Here is a 21,801-nt window from a genome sequence, read left to right on the forward strand (position 1 = left end):
TGAGCAGTCAGGCAGGATGAACTCTATTTTAGACACCATAAGGGAGGATTGACTCATTGCAGCGAGTCAATACCAATGTGATTGCAAAATTTTCAGCCCCCAGTTTCAATGATTAAGCTGGTTATTAGCTTCTGTCCTATCTACTGCTAGCAATGTTGCCTCGATGTTGACAATTAGGCGGTTCTCCTGGTGGTGGGCAGGTCTGCAGCACGTCTACACAGAGAGGAGGAGATGGGAGGAGCGGATACTGCTCTTCAGTGCTGTAGCGTCCCGTCTACCAGCAGATTCAGTACACATAGAGTGACATAGAAGTAGTCAAGGAATGATTTCTTTCCTTTTTTTTCACGTGGTGGTGGGGGAAAGAAACTGAGGAGCTGTTCCTGAACCACGGCAGCCCTGTGTTGAACCACAGCATTGGAGCTCAGACAAGAATGGAAATAATTTTCAGAGACTGCTGTGGACTGTGGGATAGTCTGGAGTCCTCAGTACCCCTCCCTCCCTTCATGAGCGTCCATTGAGTCTCTGGCTTCCGTTACGCTTGTCATGCAGCGCTGTGTATCCTGCAGTTTTTTATTCAAACGCTTTGGCATTTCGTGTTCTGTAACGGAGCTGGATACAACAGATTTGTTCCCCATACAGCGATCAGACCTAGTATTCTCCCGTACGGTCCATGCTGGAGCTCTTTTTGGATTTGAACTGCATCGCCAGCCGTGCTGATCAGAGCTCCACGGTGGAACAAGCAGGAATGTAATTCAAAAGTTCGCGGGGCTTTTCCTGTTTACCTGCACGCTGCATCCGAGTTCAGATTGCTGTCCAGAGCGGTCACTGCAGCACTCTGGGATGCCGCCCGGAGGCCAATAACGTCGATTTCCGTCCACACGAACCCTAATCCGAGTTATCACTATCAAATTTAGCGCTACTCCTCTCGTTTGGGAGGAGTTCCGAAATCGATTTAAGGAGGCGGTTAACTCGATATTAATGACATCGTGTGAACGGATACAGCGTTAAATCAGTATATCGGCCATTAAACCGATTTAAAGTCGCAGTGTAGACCTGGCCTCAGCTTCTTGCACGCCTCTTGCTCCTAGTTCCTCACACACACTTTGTCTCCTCTGGCTCCCTCTGGCCTGACTGGAGTGAGCCCTTTTATAGGGTCAGAGGGGTCTTAGAGTCAGGTGGTTAACAGCCTCACCTGACTCTTAGCAGGTTAATTGGAGTCAGGTGTTCTCATTAGCCTGGAGCAGCCCCAGCTCTGGTCACTCAGGGAACATAAAACTGCTTATCCAGTGGCCAGTATATCTCCCTTCTACTACTCTGCTGTTCCCAACAGGCCTGGGTCTATCACACTATATTTACACACAGACCCGGCACATGGGATCCTCAAGTTACTTATTCCACAAGGGTCAAGTTTTAGGCATACAAACCTCAACAATGTTCCTTTAAAACACTAACAAAGATTACTGTTATTTCAGGAGCTAGTTTTGACAGATCCCCAAAGAGCTGTGAAGCCTAAAACACAGCCAAATGCTGGAGATTTTTAAGAAAACGACACAAGAGTTGATGTTGTGGAATCGTCCCATTTACCCTCATACCTAATTCTGTTCTTGGTACCACCAGGACATAGTGTGTTCTCTTTCTGGTGCCAACACTCTCTAACATGCATTGCCAAGACTCAGGAGGGAGGTTACAATTCCTTCCCCCATGGGTTACCTTATGACATCATGTACAGCAAGGCACTTCAAGGTCAAGATCACAGACGTAAGACTAGTTCTCTTAATCTCTGGGATCATGTGATCAGGCATACACTGATCCCAGAATTCCTTGCTGTATATCATGTAGCATTTTCCAGATGACGTCCTGCCAGCTCGGCCTGCTCGTTGCATTGCTTCACTCCTCCAAAAATAAGCAAAGAAAAATAATACTGTGCTTGTCATCAAAGTAGCAAAGCACCCTATAATTATGATCAGTGATAGCAATTTGTCTTTCTCTAGAAGAAGAAATTAATGTATTGTACAGGAACTCTGCTATGCAAAATGTAACAGCATAAAGAAATAATATTGGGCAAAAACTTCCTGAACTTCTTTGAATTAGTTGTGCTCAGTGTTGGAAAGATGGTGTAAATAATTTTCAGATTACAGATAATACATGGTGCGTTCTTCCTCACTGCTCATGATTAAAATTAAAGTACCATGCTCTACTAAAATGTTTTATTTACTATTCCTGATGTTTTCTAAATATTGACCTAATAAAGCTGCAAATGAAAACTAAATGTGCTGCAGTGCCTCCAAAATCTCTCTGCTCTTCTTTATATTGCGAATATTGCAGTCATACAATACATTCAAAACAACAACATCTGAGGACTCTTCTCAAACCAGAAAGTAAATGACCTTTCTTCTAACTTACTTTGAAATGGGAACCACCTCCAGTATGTCCAAGCCAACCCTGGGGTTATGATTTAACTGCTTCACGAATCCACTATCAACTACATACCTGAAAAAAAAAAAAAATTAAAAATACCCTAAGATGCAGGAAGAGGGACCTAGATCAGGCAGTGGCTTAGGTTCCTTATCCTCAGCCACAGTAACATGTCAGATGGAACCCCATTGGTCTGTAAATGTGGAAGAAGATAGTTGCACTCTGCTGGCCAATTACTGAACTACAATGGGATGGACCTTGAGGGAATTCCTCACACAGGGCTTGTCTACACAGAAATTACACTGATTTAGTGGAATCAAAGTACTGGGTTTGCTTTCAAAATTAGATAAAGAATTCTTAATATCAGTTTAAGCCTACTTAAGAGTGCCAGAGCAAAGGGGATGTGTCATTTATTAAACTGACGCAAACATATTTCTGGTCTACATAAAGAGAAGAGTCACTTACTGCAAAAGGGCATGTAATTACTCAGCAGGATCAGAACAGAAACAGAAGGGGAGGGGAACTGGATGAGGTTTTTCCAATTCTAATGCAGCATTGAGTCATTCCTCGGTTACAGCTTCTACCAAGGATAGGAAATAGTTACCTGATTCCATCAATGGTCAGAGATGTTGCAGCAACGTTTGTGGATACCACACATTTTCTAATGCCTGGAGGTGGCGGCAAAAATATTCTTCTCTGCTGATCTAAAGAGAAACAGTCCATCAAGTAATCCTTTATGTCAGGATGCACAGAAGTCAAATTTCATCTCTAGAAAAGGACAAGATTACCCACCAAAGACAGAAAATTAATGGAGGTCTTTGGGTTGAAACTAAAAGGTGAGCCCATCTTTCTGTTGTGTGCTATACTGCCAAGTACAATGGGGCTCCCAGGCACTTCAAGCACTATCCTGGTACCTTTGGTGTTGTAAAAATAAATAACTCCTCTCTCATTCAACCCTCAGTCCATCTTTTTGGGAGGGAACAAGGTCTGCACCCTCCCTACATGTCATCAACCAATATACTCCCTACAAAGGTTTCCAGGCTTTAAGATTGCTGACCTACTCTTCTCATGTACATTTATTCTGCCTTTCGGCATTCTACACATTGCACCCACAGAATTAATACCACATTCAAGATTATCTGAAGTGAAAACATCTGTTTTTATAAGGGTCATGAAGCCTTCATTTTTGAACCCTTCAAAATTAGGCAGCGACACTGCAGATTGACTTAGTTCAGTAATTTACACCTTCTATATAGGGTAACACCACATTATTTGTATCTTCTCTTGTATGTATAATCTTATTGCTGCATATCTTATTGGCAACACTTTTTTTTTTTAAAGGTAACTTTTGATTAAGATTAATTGGAGCAACACAACTGAGTAATTAAGTCAAATCCCTACCAAACATATTTTAATTGAAAATGAGTATCATCTCCCCATAACAAACATTATCCACAAATTGTACGTAAAGCTTTTGAAATGATACTTTATTTTAAAAGCAAACGCTGGACTGAAAAGAAGAAAGACTTCCTGGCACTCAACACTCCCATTAGCCACTTAAAGAGCAGAGTTAATGAGCTTTAACAATCATTCTATCCAGTCCTCAGGTGGAAGGACAGTAGCTATAACAGGAATCCTTAGGGCAAGTATGATGATCTACTCATAGCTACGGAATCCTCCAGCTTCTAGTTACACCACAAGAATCTTCCCTGCTGGGAGCAGAAGAATGCAATAGCTTTACGAGAAGAGTTATATGTGTTTTTAGTACAAGACAGACAACATGTCATTATGAAAAGGCATTGACAGGATCTGACAATTTAATGGATTTTTGCCAACTACCATTATGAACCAGCCAGCAATACAATTCTTTTTTGTTAGAGAAAATAATACCTTTTCCTATTGAGGCTGCAAGGGGAATTTCAAAGAGGCAGAATGTCATCATCAGTGCTGAAGTTTGGCCAGGACATCAGAGCCAGCAAATTCTTGTGAACACCACTATGACATTTTTAAATAACCACAAGTAGTCAGAACTTTGGGGTTTGGTACAAACTGAAAGATTGAAGTTCCAACAACACAGCATTCACTTTTGCCATGCTAGGACTGTCATTCAGGACAGATTTGGAGAGAAGGACACTGCCTTCTAAGCCAACATTGCCGCTTCCAGCAGCATATGGATTTTAATTCATGGTCCCCGAGCAAGAACTGACCAGGCCAGATTATGATTAGCTTGTGACAATACTGCTTTATTAGTCTCTGAAACAGGTAAGCAAATGGCTGGGTTGTTTCCATTCAAAATTAAAGTATTTGACCAGGATGTCACATATAACAACTGCAGCTAAGATCTGCATGAACTAAACATAACATTATGTTTAATTCAGTAAACCTTACCTGTTGGCATTGACCCATACAACGGTAAGATAAGCAAACCTTCAACAGAACAATCTTGAACATCATAGCAGTAATCAATAGATTCCGCTCTCTGGAAAAGTAAGTCGCACGTTCTTTCTATCTCAGACTGTCCTAAAGCAAAATACAGAAGCACTTAAAATACAAACTAGTTAGTGAGGACTTTACCTTGTTAGTTTGCAACAGCTCTACACAATCTGGCCTTTTACACATACTGTGGAGATGTCAGTACAACTGTGAGGGTAAAGGAAAATTAACTGGTCATTTGCAGTCTTTTCAAACTGGGTTTTATCCTTAGGGTTTTTTTGTGCAACAGTGATGGTTTAGATATGTATTTTGTATCGGGTTTTATTCATTATTTCAGCAACCTGAATTATAAATTAACTGAGTTTTTGCCAGGGGGATTATTTAAGGAGCTTCTCTTTTCCAGAAGAGCAGCAGGGAACACTTATACTGTACAAGTATACAATGCATTGCTTCATTCTCCGACATGAACACAGAAAAACCAACCTGGAGTTTATCTTCTCTCCCACATTGGAAAGAGTTGATCAACATGATTATTTTGTTTGTTTAAAGCCCCTATGAAATCAGGGAGAGGTTCTGGTGCGCAAGGAATGTAAGAACAGGTCCTCAGAAGAAGTGACACACCAGTCATTTTCTTTCCTCTTCTCACATCCCATAAAACAAGATTCCATACTCCTGCTTCCTAGTAAGGCGAGCTGTAAACTTTCTGTATAGAATCTCTCTTTTCCAAAGGGCAGAAGAGCGGATGTAGAACTAGATGTGGTTTATTTTCAACTTTTTGGTTTCGTCTTTACTATCTAACATCACCTCTCTCAAGGAACTATATCCTGCCCTGGTAGGGGGCTGGACTCTGATCTTGCTGTTTTGTACTTCTATAACCACTAGTGACTAATGCCATCACACAATCAAAATCCTGAAAGACTCTTGGCTGGGTTTACAAAGGAGCAGGGAGTAGTTAGGGCATCTTTCTCCACATTAGGATAGGACAAAAACATCAGGAATAGAGGCAATATTAGAGGTATATAATAACCACTGTTGGAAAAGCTATCCAAACAGCGTTAGGGTAGGATTTTTGAAAGTGCCTAAGTGACTTAGACTTTCAATGGGACTTGTGGTCTTAAGCCACTTAGGCCCCTTTGAAAATCCCACCCACAATCTTTAAAATCATTACATGTTTGCCACAGCCACTTTTTCTACATTTGCCTTCCATGCCCTAGTTCAGTTGTGCACTGCTGCAGTGATGTACCTAGACACAGCTCTAATGCTGCCAGTGCCCATTGTTCTAGGATGATCTGGGCATTCAGCAGTAAGACAATTCTTTCTGTTGGTAATGCCACCATTTGGTACAGGATAGAGTTTTTCAGTTAAAAAGGAATTCTCACCAGTCAGAAAAACCAAGATGTCTCCTGCTGACTCATTCAAGTGGATATCCAGGGTCACTTTTACAGCCTGAAACAAGCAGCACTAACAGGATTATCTACTGGAATTAGAGCTTTTCTCATCACTAACTGTAACTGACAGTGTAAATCAACTCCCTCCTCCCACTTTCCACCACCAAAACTAGGAAGCTTGTGAAACCAGCCTTGCATGAAATGTTTAATACTTCATGCAGAGATGAGCTCCAATGCTCTTTGAGAGCTCATTATCATACAGTTAACAGTGAGAACATGGCAAACAGGCAAAGGAAAATAAGCAATACCTCTGTAACATAAGCAGAGCTTTCTGCATCCTTTGGACCAAGCAGGCTGCAGAATATCTCCTGGACGGGATAATTCCTTCCTGGAATGTTCACCACTGCGCAGCCTCCAAAGAACTCTGAGAGCTTGTCTACCTCCAGGGTGGCTGACATCACCACCACCTTCAGGGCTTTCCTTCTCTTGAGAGGCTTCTTTTGTTGAAACAGTTTCTTCAGCAAGCCAAATAAAATGTCCTGAAAGAAAGTCACTTTAGCTTCGCAACTCAACTCTTCTGACTACAAATGCCCACTGAAATACATGGGGAAGGGTTGATTTTATCCCAGAACCAGGACAAAATTAAGCAATGTGCTTTGGGGGCACAAATGCTTTAAAAGGTTTTTTCCTTCCTGTAAATATTCTGGTTGCTCTCTAAAGCTCAGCAACAAAATGGCTAGTAGGCTTAAAGAAACCCAAGTTTTTTCCACAGCTCTGTAACAGCAAGCTGAATCAATACCGCTAAAATACCTTGTTTCTCATTCCTAATTCTCCCCTCATCTGCAAAATGGCAACTGTTTGTAAAGCAGTGCCAAAATTGTTAGTACTGTAGTTCCCCCACAGAAAAAAAATGGCCCTTGCTGGTGTTTGTGCTGCACTCAGAGGTGGTCTCTCTTTCCTCAGTTATTATGCAAAAAATCAAAAAATGCAGAATAACTGAAGTAGGGAGAGGTATGGGAAGAAATCAGATCCACAGGCTAACTGTCAGAAGACTGTAACCCTTCCCCCCATCCTCCCATCTCAGGAGAGACTTATAAAGTGTAAAAGTGCTTTAGTTTAAACCCCTTTAAAAGACTTAATGCGAAAGTTTAATAGAACACTGGAACTTTCAGTAATAGAACATAGTTATATTTTTGCAACATTGATAACTCCAGCTGTATCAATGAAAATATGCTTGTAACATGATAAAACCATGAGTGCTACAAACTATGTGAGGAAGTAACCAATGGCGTGGTTTCAGCTAGCATGTTTGTTTAAAAAAAAAATTCCCATCCACTTTGTGCACTGGAACCTTGCTAGTAACATTCACGCTGAAAAAACTGACAGCTTGACTGCTGTTTTTGAACAGAACTGTAGCTAACAGTGCCAGACACAGTGCTGACAGGACCTAAAACTGACAGATGTTACAATTTCAGTGAAGAAGCAGCCAGTTCATGCTGTGGTGAAGTCAAAAGAATACACCAGAAGCACAGACCATTGGTTTCAGAGGACTGCCTCACACCCACCCAGAAGGCCGTGGGGATTGTGCAACAGCCAAAGGAAGGAATAAGTAGATCACAACAGTGGAGAAAGTGACCCAAACTGAACAGGCAAACAGAAGCACTACAACTTCATATAGACAAACTGTAAACCTCAAGGCATTCAAAGAGAAGAAAAAGCCTATGCTACATGGACCTTCTCTATCCGGATGGTGCACATAAGGGGGAACAACATGTTTAATTATTAGAAGTGTAGCATGGAGTCAGGACCCCTGGGTTCTAGTCTAATCTCTAACACCAATTCACTGTAAAAGATTCTAGATAAATCACTTAACTGTTCTATGGATCAGTTAAAAATATTTCAGCTGCTTCCGTATAATGGTGAAGTCACACAGGAAGGTCATGAGCTTTAGTTAGCACGTAAAGCACTTTGAGATCCTTAAATGAAAGATGTTATCAAGGGGCAGAGTATCATCTTTTTAGTCTCTTATAACTGAACTAAACAGAATTAATGTCTCCAGGAACTAAGGACCAACACAAACCTTATCACTTTCCACGCTGAGGTGTGCTTCTTTGACCTGGCCTTCTCTCTCAAATACACAGTGACATGTACTTTCATTAAAAAACAAAAAACAAATCAAAAACCACACACACATCCCATCAACCTACAAAAACAAGACACTCCATTGCAAACACTTCTCCCCTTGGAGAGGAATGGGAGAACAAATTCATGACAAATGTTAGTCATATCACTTCACGTACTAAGAGAAGGAGTGCAGCAGAAGAACCTATAGAGAACAGAACTGCAAGTTTCTTTTAGTTATACTGAATAATGTGTGTCAAATAAAGCAATACTCACTGTGCTTAAGCTCCGCTCATGGGCTTCATCCAGTATAATGACACTGTATTTGGTAAGATGGAGATCTGCCAGTATCTGTCTCAGTAAGCAGCCATCAGTCATATACTTGATTGCAGTACCCTGAATAGTTTAACCATCCATTCAGTTATTGCCCTGGATATGGATTTCATTACATACAGTCACATATCAGGAGTGACTACGGAGTGAAGTTGATCATTTAGACTTACCAAGGTTCAGTGAAAGACTTTGGATGCTATAACTAACATGCTACGCCTCAGCTACAAAAGACACTTGCTAAGTTTTCTGAAATACTTTACAAATACACAAAGTCCACTATTTACAACATTTCTGAAGTGCTATATTTCTAATATGTGCAATGCTTTTCTTAATTGTGGGATCTCAGCATCATCTCCTAATGACAATCCAATCATTCTAATTACAAAATCACAGTCAAGTATCCACCTAGCATGCACATTCAGACTGTTTAAAAAACAACCTTCTTGATGAGAATTTGTGGGTTCTGTGGCAAAGCTTCAGTTGTAATATGCTATGAAAACATGTACAGCATATAAAATTGATTTGAGCCATATTTCAGACTGCTAAGATTGAATCTCTGGTGGAGATTCACAACAATGCACATACAGAATGCAATTCAAAACAGACTTTCTGGTTGGCAAAAAAGCAATTTTAGATTTAAACTAATCCACAATACAGATCAAGATGAGAATCCAAACTCTGAAGCAAGCAACTTTATGTAATGTGCAATGTGCATGTAGCTTAAGGACAACTTCACTGAAAGGTATTGACACACAGCTTTATTTTACATAGGTGATATTGACAACTTGCCAGGAACTCAAGGGCAGCACCTGATTTGTATTAAATGGAATCACTTGCAGTCACCTCTTTTAAAATGGAGATGTGCCACACAGAGATAACAGGGCCCAGAATGCAATGATTTATCTTGCTCCATTAAGAGAAATTATTTTTTTAAAATAACATTAATAAATAATCTTCAACTTGTACCTCAGAGGTGTAGTCCTCAAAGCGAACCTGATATCCCACTCTGCTTCCTAGTGAAGAGTTCATCTCCTCAGCCACTCTCTGAGCCGCTGACATGGTAGCTACCCGGCGTGGCTGAGTCACACCAATCACTCCATGCTTTGCAAAGCCTACAAAAGGCAAGGAAATTGCATCATCAATGAATTACCTTCATGGCATGTTAACTCTTGCTAATATATTTTTAAAGGCTTCACTGACTGATTTCACTGACTAACATCTCCCCCTCCTCTCACAAACCAGTGAAGTCCAACACAGATCATCTTTGTTCTAAGTTTTAAAAATATATATTTATTTTCTTTGATCTATTTTGCTGACAATTTCTGGAGAGGGGAGTGACTAGCATTTGTGAGCCTCCTGGAAACAGAAGGACAAGAAATATGAAGATTACTTGCATTTTAAAGAGTATATTAAGAGTGTTGTCTAACTGAAGGGTTTTACATTTCACCAATAGCATCTTAAGGAGAAAATAAACAGTTACCTTCTTCAAATAGATATTTAGGGAGCTGGGTAGTTTTGCCACTCCCTGTCTCTCCAGTCACAATAAGAAATGAATTCTCTCTCACAGCCTCAACTAGTTTCTTCCTGTATCTGTGAATAGGGAGGGCTCTGAAGTCGGAGTTTCCTTTGTCTTTTTCCTTTCGGCAACTGCCTTTTCTTTCCATTCGGACAACAATTTGAATGCTTTCCTGTGGTGCACAGATAGATAAATACACCTCCCGAAGTTATAATTACTTGCATGTTTGATATTTGTATCACAGTACACAGTAAGTGTTCTATATTTCACATTAGCATTGAACAGGGAAAACAGGTCCTCTCTCAGACTAATCCTAATGAGATGAAATTCAGGAGCTAGCAGAAGGTGGAGTCAGCTCAGGATATTTTCCAGACAGCTTTCCAACAGCAGAATTCAACCCTGCTAAAGCACAGACTTGGGACTCTCACAGGAGAGAGAACACAACTCTTCAGTTAGGATGGCTAGTGCAAATACTGAACTCCACAATACTGGGTTTGTGGGGATGAAATGGTCCCTGCCCAAAACCTAGCAGTGTACTGGAGAACACAGCTACACTTTTACACTGCGTACATGAACCCCACCATTCCACATTCCCCATTAACTGGGGGGGTGGGGAGCAGGCAGGTGCCATTTCACTCATCCCCAAAACGCAGAGAGTAACCAGGGAAAGAAGAGAGCTGGGCATGATCCATGACACCCCCTCCAGACCCAATAACTAGGGAGAGGAAGGAGTTGGGGCAAGAGCCATGACACCCGCTAGTAACCAGGGGAGGGAGGGGACCAGGCAGGAGCCACGACACCTCCACACACTAGTAACCAGGGAAGGGAGGGGGCCAGACAGATACCATGTCATAACCGCCCCACCCCCACAGTAACCAGGGAAGCGAGGGGGCAGGGTACGAACCATGACACACACAACCCCGTAACTAGTGGAGGGAAGAAGGGGGCCAGGCAGGAACCATGAACCCCCAGCCCCAAGTAACCACGGGAGGGTGGGAGGGCGCCAGGCAGGAACCATGAACCGCCCCCCTTCAATAACCAGGGCAGGGTGGGAGGGGGCCGGGCAGGAGCCATGACACCCCCACACACTAGTAACCAAGAGAGGGAGGGGGCTGGGCAGCAGCCATGACACACACACCAACTCCCCCTGGGACGGAAGGCGGCGAACAGAAACCATTTCTCACACATACACCCTCGTCACAGCCCCAAGAACGCGGGGCGGGACTCCATTACTCCCCGCGACCGCAGTAGGGACAGGACGCCGCCATATCCATGAGGAACGGGAGGGCCCCACCCCAGCGCTCCCCAGTGGGCGGAGCTTCCCCTACCTTTTCACAGGTATCTGACACGTGACTCCAGCCGGTCTCTCCTCCCTACTCGGAAGTTGAAGCCGGCGCGCTTTGATGACGTTTCGTGTTTACTTAAGGGCGCTGCAGCCAGGGAAACGGAACAGGTTCTGGGAAATTGTGACCCCACCCCCTCCTACCCAGGCCACGCCCCTCCCTCTGCACTGCTCTCAACATAACCCCTGCGCCCTGCTAAGGGTCAGCTGAGTGCCCCAGTCCTGCCAGCTCTGCCCTGGGCCCCGTTCTCCACTCCCTACAAGCTGGGGGACACGGGACCTGCCCCGAGGGGCCCGCCATCCCAGGAGCTCTGCTGTCTCGCAGCCCAGTGGGGCGGCTTCAGCCAAGGCCTCTCCTTGGGCCCTGCGTGAATCCCACAGCTCGCCCTGGCAATAGGGGGATAGGTGCCATAAAGCATGGAGACGGGCAGAGGCCCACTCGGGCGCACAGCGGCCCTTTGAGCCATGGGGCTGCCCTATTAAATGTAGTAGGGCCCTGACTGCCCAGGCCCTTTACCAGTCGTCCGCCCCAATGCCATCTAAGTGAATGTGAATGTGAGATCCCACTGGGCTGAGAGGGTAACACTTTACCCCCACTTGTCACAGGTGGAAAGAAGGGTGCAAGGTGGCGGTGAATAAGATCCCTGCTTTTGCTTAAACCCTTATCTCTGTCACTAAATAGTAACAGAGTTGGTTATTCAAACCAAAAGACTCTCATTGTCACTGTTGACACTGGTTTTTGCATTTCACTTAGCTTGGAGAAAGTGAATAGAGCAGCCTGTTCTAGTTTGCTGATACAGGCTTCCTAATTGGTTTCATTTTCTGGTTCTCATGCACTAGCCCAAAGGCTGCAATGTTTGCTGTAAATCCTATATGGAACAACTTAAATAATAACAAAAACATTTGTTGATTAAATAAAAAAAGGTTCAGGGAGTGTTTAAACAACCTGCAAGTGACCCATTAATAGGGCAATCTTTCCCTAAAAACAATAAATTGTCACAACATATTTGGAAATATTATAGTACAGTTTCAAACTTAACTAGATTGTAAAGTGACATTAAGTATATGATGAAACAAAGACATCTGAACAAAATCAAAAGCCTCCTTTTGCTTAATACAATTTAATACACACCTGTGATATTTTCATTTTGATTGAAGAACCTCTGCTGAATATTTTCTGGTTTTGATACTCTGATGTGTAAATCCCAACATGCCCAGAAGGTGGCAAGCTAGGCATACTTAAAGATTATAGGAAAAAAACACAAATCCCCAAGTAAAACGTAAATGCAGTATTTCTGTTTCCACTGAAAGTAAGATTTCTATGTTATTTAACAGTAAAATCAGTAATCAAAGGATTAAATATGGTGAAGAGAAGGGTTTGGATGGCACTTCCTTTCATCAAGCTAGTCATCAATATATCCACTATTGTTAGAAAGGATATGCAGAAATTGTTTCAATTATCAGAGGGGTAGCCGTGTTAGTCTGGATCTGTAAAAAGCGACAAAGAGTCCTGTGGCACATTACAGATAACAGAAGTACTGGAGCATATTCACCCATGAAAGCTTATGCTCCAATACTTCTGTTAGTCTATAAGGTGCCACAGGACTCTGTCGCTTTCTACAGAAATTGTATGTACATCCTAAGATTTAGTCTGTCTTTAAGAACCCTGTTTATATGCATTAAGAATGTTTCACCTCTCACTGGGATAAATAAGTGATGAGTACCACATGGTAAATTTCTCTTATCACATAAGCACAGAACTAGGAACCAGAAACTCCTAGGTTCTAATCCTACACCCACCCAGGACCGACACTAGAGTTTTTCGTGCCCTAGGTGCACAGCCATTTTGCCGCCCTGCTCGCTGCTTCTGCGGCTCCAGTGGAGCTGCCGCAGCCATTTCTGCGGAGGGTCCATTGGTCCGTGGCTCCAGTGGAGCTGCCACAGGAATGCCTGCAGCAGCTCCACCGGAGCCACGGACCAACGGACCCTCCGCAGGCATGACTGCAGCAGGTCCACCGGAGCCGCCTGCCGCCCCCCCAGCAAAATGCCGCCCCTCGAAAATCCTGGCGCCCTAGGCGATTGCCTAGTTCGCCTCAATGGAAGCGCCGGCCCTGCACCCACCACTGACTCCCGTTGCCATCATGGGCAAGGTATTTAACTTCTAAACTTCAGTATCTCCAACTGAAAAAAATTGGGATAATATTTAAATATATTACCTACGTAGCTCACAGGAAGTTGCAAATACTGATTAGTTAATATTTGCAAAGCTCTTTGAAGATATATCGCTGCCAAATATCATCATCATTAGACACCTCCAAACATATATACACACTTGTTATGATCAGTTCATCAGTGCAGTGAACCATTTGTATCCAGTGACAAAAAACTCATCTATTAGCCAATAGCACAAAATTGCTCATCAGCTTTTGACAAATCATTCACATACCATTCTGTCTTGCAGCTTTTATATTCCCATGTTTGATTACAAGATATTCAGACACTCAGGAGCCATAAATCCTCCATGTCTACCTGAAAACTTCTACAGAAATTACCCAAAATGACATTAATGTTTATCTTGAAGCATGAAAAACATTCAGTTTTACACCTATATTAGTATAATCAATATATAATTCTCTTCACTCAGGATACAGTATAGGATGTGACAATACACAATATGCTATGACTTCATTTTAGAAATATGTACCTGATTTATTACCTTAAAATGTGGTAGTGTTATGTTGCTACTAGTAACTCACTCAGCTAATAGCATTCAAATTAACTGTTTTACTAATCCCTAGTGAGGACTGCAAATATTCCATCACTGCATTTTCTTGGCACATTTTTAGAGAGGGTAATTTATTCAGTGATACTCAGATGTACATGGTTTATCTTCCTAACAGGTTTTATCTTAATCAGACATGACTCACACTTTGTACGTAAGCAGTTTTACACTGTAACGGTTTATGGAGCCAGGTGAGATGATTTTTTTCCCCTCTTAGGGTAGGGATGACATGTTTGGTTTTAATCATACTCTTTGGCAGTTTTGAACTTTGTCTCTGCAGTATATCGTGCCTTTCAACCAAGAATCTCATGCTGCTTAAACATCAATGAATTACACCCCACACCCCCTTGAGATATTATCTCAGTTTTGCAGATGGGGAAAACAGACACTGATTAAGAGGTTTGCACCAACAGCAATTTGGCAGAGCTGGGGAAACAATCCAGGAATCCCATCTACCATTCCTTGCTCCATCCACTAATAACATGGCATCCCCATCCTTATAGCTGCTATGCTAATAAATGTGCTATGTGGGGTTGCACTTTTGCTTTCAGGTTTGCTAGAAAAAATTGCTCTTGGCCTAGGGATTAGGTTTAGACACCACTGCAAATTTGCTACTGAAAGAGGACAATGCTACACTGCCACCTACTCTAGCCAAATTGTGCTGGACGCACAACAGTGAATGTGTTTTGCTTTCTGCTGAGCAGAGAAATAGTTGAGTACAGGAAATATTTCAGTCCGTAGTTGTACAAACCTGTTTTATCACCAACCTTCCAAGAGGTGAACTCTGAATTCCTTGGGGAATTTCTCTTTCCCTGTTCTGGAAGAGATGGTCTGTTCCATGATGAACACAGCATGGCTGGAGAGAAAACCACATCTATTAATGACACTGAACAAGTAGAGACAGATAATCATGAGCCCGGAATCTCCATATATGGGAGCTGACAAGAACAGCGATCCCTGAGCTTTAATTTGGTTGCAGACATACGTAACATAAGCCAGTGTTTTACATAGCCCAACCTCAGAAAGTAAAGAGTTTCCTTTTTCTGATATCCATTACGTTAATGCCCATCCTTTGTGTCACTAGCTACAAGTCAGCAACACTGCTCAAAAAGAAGATCTGTATCACTACCTGGAGGATGGTTACTCCAGATACAGTATTATTTGTAGAATTTTTCCAGGAGCATCACAGTTGGAAGAAGATGCCTCCTATACTCTAATTTTTCACGGATTTTCTCTTATAATACTTTGCAGTTCAATAGTACTTTCAAATGAGGAATTTAAAGTACTTTACAAACAGACAGTTTTTGCCTCCAAACCCCATTATGAAGTTACTAAATATTGTCTTCTTTTACAGATGGGGACATGGGGCTTATTCTTCAGTCTTCATATTGAGTAGACTGCGTTCATGTGTTGAGACCCATTAAAGGCAAAGAGACTGAGTCATGGTTAGGAGGTCAGACGAGATGATCTTAATGGTTCCTTCTGACCTTAGCATCTCTGAGTGCTTCTCAGAATGAGTAACGGTTATAGAATCAGCCCTCATGCCCCAATCCTGCAAAGACTTATGCATGTCTTTAATTTTATGCAATTGCATAGTTCCATATATATCAATGATGATAGGGCTAAGTGGTTTTTAATCAAACTATAAGTTATTCCTTTGCAAATTAAACTTTGGCTATGATATTTCTGTCCAGGTTATCATTTCACTATGGTACTATACCACCCTTACATGCCTGGCCAGATCATGCTTTTTAATTTTAACTACAGACTCAGACACACAGCATACACCAATTATTGCTGTGCTTGTTGGAGATGTCAGGTGCAAGTTATGAATAAAAAGATCACTGTGGTTAATACCTGGACTCAGCTGTTTGCAATCTCTCTCTCTCAATTACAGAAATCTAGAAATGCACAGATGGTTCGAGTGCTGAGTATTATAAACAACTCTATGACACTCTTTTGAAGCCACTGCCTAAGATGTATCATGTAGTGCAGTCTTTGTGGGGGAAAAAAACCAAACACATTTCCTACAACCCTTAAAACATTTTTTATCTCTGTAACATTTTATATACAGCTACATAAGGCCAGGGTCCAAAGCAGTGTTCTTACAGCAGTGTAGACTTTAGAACAGTCTAGATCTTAAAATCTTACCAAAAATTCTGTCCTTAAGATTAAAACATTTCCTTCCCAGTCTCCTCTCAGAAGATCAGGCACAGTTAGTTAGAAATGGGTGCTTGTTATATAAATGTACACAGAGTACTGGAGGCAGTCTGGGCAGAAAAATGCATAGTATTAGCCTTTTTAGATGCTGAAAAGGAATTTAATAGGGTCTTCTGTTTTTTTAAACCCTCATAACTTGCATATGTTTAGATTAGGGACACATTTTGTACAGTGGATTCAAAACTAAAAGCCTTTGTTAATATCAGTAGCCACTGCTCCTCTATAGTTTTCCTGGAAAGAGGAGCCAGATAGACTGTTCCCTTCTCTCCACTACAGTGCTTGCCCAGCCATAGAGTCCCTAGCTACATAATTTCAGAACTGTACCATCCTTCAGGAAGTCCACCTTAAGCACTGCACAGTATGTTCTCTTCAAATCCTAGTTTTTTATACCTGCAGTAATTAAAGGTATTAGGGACTTTTCAGGCCTGCACCTCAACTAGTCATAAGCTTTGAAGATATCCTTGCATATCAGATCTCATCCCTTTTCTGATTTCCTTATCAAATGAGCAAAAGAATCAATAATTTACCTAGGCTTCCAATTCCCAATAGACTGCACCAGGGCTGTGACTTAACCATATACCTGCTACACGAGCCAGGGAGACTGCCTGAGCATGGATTTATTCAAGAGGCTACTTATGCCCCTTGTAGGGCTTATTTAGGTTGCCTGAGTGGCATACATTGGGCCCCTTTCTGCTCCACCTACAACCCCACAGTGGGAAGAACTTAATAGTATCTGGCAGCAAGACACCGGTAAAGAACTCTCCCTAGAAAACCAGCAGGACACACTTGCCTCACTAAAAGTGGGACAAATTCTACTTCAGTTATATTGATGTAAATCTGATGAAAGTCCATTGAAGTCTGTGGAGTCATTGTAGAGTCACACCAGTGTAAATGACAGCAAAATTTCTCATTAGACATTTATACCTCCCTTGTCACCATGGTATCTGAGTTCCTTGGTCCCTGTCGTCCCATCTTATCAGACCCAGTACAAATTGCTAAATGGAACACTCCGCAAATGCTTCAAAACTGCCCGACACATACTCTATCATTGTGATTAGAACAGTCTAGATGTTGCCAAGTTTTTGACAAAAATCTGTACTGATCCATTCATATCTTATAATAAGATTGATATTTTGCCTTTAGTACATGATCCCTCCTAAATGACAGCACTCTGAGATGGAAAAAAAAATCAGTGATTCTCCCTGAGATATAGCCCTGTGACAGACAAACTAGAAATGGACTGTCCAATTCCCTGCACTGGACATTTTGATGTGAGCATTTCTGCAACCTATTAAGTAGGATATCCTCTTCACATAGTAACCTTTTGGGCAGCACAAAGGACAAGTCAGAACCCTGGCATCCTTTCATTCAACAGATGCAAGAGGAGCTTCAGAATCACTTTGGGAAAGGACAGTATGACAGATATTGCAACTTTTTTTCAACAGACCTGAATGGGAACTCAAAATTCGGTGGATGCCACAGCCCTCGTTGCATATTGTGATTAAAGGATCACTTACCTCTTTTCTGCCACCTCCTTCCCTTGCCTTCATTTTGAAGGAAGTGCTAGATGTATCTTAATTAAGAAGATAGCTAATATGGGATCTGTTAATCTAATATAAGAATACATATGTCGCCTATCACCATAATGTGTGAGCACCTCAAGGCCATTAATGATTGCATCCTCATCACCTTTGTGAAATATTTAGTTGTTACCTACATTTTACAGATGAGGAACTGAGGCACAGAGCAAGTAAATGACTTTCCCAAGGTCACAGAGAAAAATTTTGGCAGAGGGGGGAACTGAACCAAGATTTCCTGAGTTCTAGTCCAGGGTCTTAATCACAAGTCAAACCTGCAGCTTCTTAAGAGGAAGGTTTAGGTAAAACACTGTGCTCTGGACAGCCAGAATTGTCAGTGACTGACAATAATGTTACAGACTTGGCTTTTTCTCCCAATGAAATACATTTAAAATAAATCATCACTCTCAGCAATATTTTTGCTCTTAATTTTCAACTTTTCATCAGACATACTTTGTAGCCAGGTCACAAAGCCCATCACCCACTTCCTCTTTATTGCCACCATGCACCGTCATGACCAATTCGCCAGGGTTACCTTGAACACTTAATAGGTCTGTCTGAGCATCAGCAACAAAAGGGGAGCACATGGCAGCCACACACACATCATGTTAATGACTTAATTTCTCTCTGTGGCACTGAAAAAAACCCTGACACTACATAATTGCAGCACTGTTATTCATGAGTCTTAAATTGTGTGTCTTCATGAATTTTAATGGGCAGTCTATTTTCTTTCCACTAATCCTGCTTACACTGGGAACTTTCACGTATGGATTGCCCTCTTGAGCTCTTTCTTTCCTTCAGCATCTTAGCTGCTGTCCCTCAAGCTACTGTGTTTTGAGATGTTGTGCTCCACGTTCAGAGCTCGTCTGACAGCGAGACGGCTGAGATTAAAGTGCCTTACAGAACTTTGTCACTAGAGACTGGTGGCTTTGTGCATCCTTATAAAAAGAAGCAGGCCTGTCTAGTGGGCCCCCTCTGAATAGCAGCTCATTCAGTTTGTCCATGATTTGCCAAACAAAACAGTTGTATCTCGTTCCTTCTCTTCCTTGTGCACGACCCCTTCAGCATCCCTGGGGATACACAGCATAATGTTTGGTACACTACATGTGAGTGGGTCTATAATATAACCCTAGGGTTTTACAAGTTTCTTTTACCATTTAAAGGCTCCACAGAAAAGATTAGGTCTTGTCAGAGAGGCAGCAGCCCTTCAGATAATTCACCTAGATGGAGCTTGTGGAATTTCCACATTACTACTATTATTTAATAAATGAGACATTCTGTATGCAAGCAAAGTACTGACATAGCTGTGCTCGGTGTGCTGCAGCCAAGTATTTTATATGATACATTCTTCAAGTTTAAGGCCAGAGGGATTATTCTGTCATCTAGTCTGACCTCATGTATATCACAGGCCAGAGAATGTCACCCAGTTATCCCTGTATTGAGCCAATAACTTTTGTCTGATGAGAGCATATGTCCCCAAAAGGCATCCAGACTTGATTTGCAAATATCACGAGATGGAGAATCTGCCACTTCCCTTGGTAGTTTATTCCAGTGGTTAATCGCCCATCTCTACCAGAGCCATTCTGCTAGAAAATTCAGACCCACACACCCTGGTTTCTTAAGATGCTAGCCTTACACATCATGAATCCTGAGATTTATAGTACAATGTTCAGTTAATAGGACACATAGTGCTAGTTGTCTCATGATCAGAGGAAGGAAGACTGCTGAGTTCTATTCCCAGCTCTGCCACTCTCTGTGAGGCCCTAGACTGGGACAGTCAATAGGCGGACCACAGGCCAAATCTGGACCACCAGACACTTTTGAACAGACCCCGCAATCTTTTCATTTACTTATTATGATCATCATTGTTGTTGTTTGGTTATTATTATGTTCTCTGGAGTCTATCCTTGATTATATGTTGACCAAGACATTTGTACCTTGACAAAAAATAATTGGCTACCCCCTGCCCTAGACACATCAATCCACTGCTTTAAACTTCAGTTTCCCTATCAATAAAATGGATACAATAGACCAGGGTGTTTTGAGTTTCATTATTATTTACCATTTGTATTACTATATACCTAGGAGCCCTTGTCATGGACCAAGACCCCATTGTGTTAGGTGCTGCACAAACACAGAACCAAAAAGATGGTCCCTGTCCCAAGGAGTTTACAATCTTAGTATAAAAACAAGAGATAATAGATGGATACAGACAGATGGGTGAGTATAAGTAAACAATGAGAGAATATTGATCAGCATGATAGGCAGCTCCCAAGCATCCTAAGTGTTGTCAAGTTCTAGTGAGCAGCATGGCAAAGGAGTTCTGAGGAGGGATTTGAAGGCAGAGAATGAATTAGCTTTGTGGATGCTTACTGAGAGTGCATCCCAAGAACGAAGGGTTAACTAATATTTGGGAAGCACTTTGAGATCCTCCAACGTAAGGAACTACATATAAGTCTGAAATATCCTTATATGCAAACAATTATACAAAGACACAGATCTTACTCCAGGGGAGGGTTCTAGAAGAATCAGAATTCCACGTAAAACAAAGTATCTCGACTGTAAACTGAGCAGATTTTTAAACTTCCTTGGGAAGCAAAAGTTGGTGTTATCAGAAAAACATTGTACCTATCCTTCAACTTGAAAGAACATAAAGAGGATATGGGCAGATCTATTCTCTTCCACTTAGTGTGAATGGGATTTGGCAGGACAGTGCCCATTAGCACAGAACATACCCATTACATATTTAATACATTTTGTGCAATGTGGAATAGAAAATTAAGTGGGGAACTGTAAAGGTCCCCACCCAAAGCCTTTATGTTAAAAAGCAAGTTTACGTTTCCCCAAATCCCACATAAGCTAATGAATTTTTTTAATAGAACCTATTATAACTGCATTTAGTTAACGTGCTGCCTTGTTTAGAGAGTTGTTGTCTTCCATTCATTCTTAGGGGCTCTTATCGTCTTTCAATATGAATAATCTGACCATATTAAAAACACATTATTCACTCAGCTCCAACTCTTTAGCTTAGCCAGATATTCCATTATTCCCACTATAAGGACCATATGTCACATTGTGTTTGGTCTGTATAGCATCCACACTCACATGGTACTCTGTGCCTATCTTGCTCTCAAGTGTACAGGAGCTGGGAGGTGCTTTCCACATCATGGATTGAGCCCTTAGATTGTAGGCTCTTTCAGGTCAGGATCCTGGTATGTGGCACAAGTAAGCTATTGCACAGCTCCATGTACACATATCCCATAAGAATAATTAATTATTATTTCCTTATCAAGTGTCATTGTCTTGAGGATTTGTATCTGGCATGTTTTGCAATGGCTCCCAAGGGAGATAAGGATTTCAGGCTAGATCCTAAATTGCTTTGGAATTTTGCACACGATAGGCCTGTAAAATTGTGTGATATCTGAAGAGGGCTTTTAAGTATTTGAAGAATATTTCTCCCCTTTTAATAGCTGGCTATTTTAATTTTTTTAAATAGTCCAATATATTATTATTATAGTCCAAAATATTCTTGTAGGAAGTATCTTGATCCAACAGTGGGTGCTTCTTTTTTGCCATAGATATAAAGCTAGTGGTTGGATGAACACTAGCCATTTGTCTGAGTTGTGGCTCCCATATGCACATCTAGATCTGCCCCAGTTAAACAGCCACATTGA

The 21,801-nt window shown here is 41.7% G+C and overlaps 2 protein-coding genes across 3 annotated transcripts in view; both read right to left on the minus strand.

Annotated features, from left to right (window-relative positions):
* DHX40 (DEAH-box helicase 40) overlaps positions 1-11,611 on the minus strand; it is a 28,548-nt gene extending 16,937 nt beyond the window's left edge. Inside the window, exons 1-10 of one of the 2 annotated variants that reach the window (XM_032784942.2) lie at positions 11,535-11,611; positions 10,171-10,378; positions 9,657-9,802; positions 8,634-8,753; positions 6,545-6,775; positions 6,228-6,294; positions 4,804-4,935; positions 3,020-3,119; positions 2,404-2,490; positions 1,711-1,893 (exon numbers count right to left, since the gene is read on the minus strand). In XM_032784942.2, coding sequence (XP_032640833.1) covers positions 1,711-1,893; positions 2,404-2,490; positions 3,020-3,119; positions 4,804-4,935; positions 6,228-6,294; positions 6,545-6,775; positions 8,634-8,753; positions 9,657-9,802; positions 10,171-10,354 — 1,250 coding nt within the window. In that variant the 5' untranslated portion in view covers positions 10,355-10,378; positions 11,535-11,611. Of the gene's footprint in view, positions 1-1,710; positions 1,894-2,403; positions 2,491-3,019; positions 3,120-4,803; positions 4,936-6,227; positions 6,295-6,544; positions 6,776-8,633; positions 8,787-9,656; positions 9,803-10,170; positions 10,379-11,534 lie in introns of those variants that run through there. The other variant, XM_032784943.2, reaches the window with a different exon arrangement.
* The window catches only part of YPEL2 (yippee like 2), a 184,902-nt gene that overhangs the window by 29,595 nt on the left and 133,506 nt on the right, over positions 1-21,801 (minus strand). The gene's annotated exons all lie outside the window — the stretch shown is intronic.

This window comes from Chelonoidis abingdonii, chromosome 20 (assembly GCF_003597395.2).
Source record: "Chelonoidis abingdonii isolate Lonesome George chromosome 20, CheloAbing_2.0, whole genome shotgun sequence".
NCBI lineage: Eukaryota > Metazoa > Chordata > Testudines > Testudinidae > Chelonoidis > Chelonoidis abingdonii.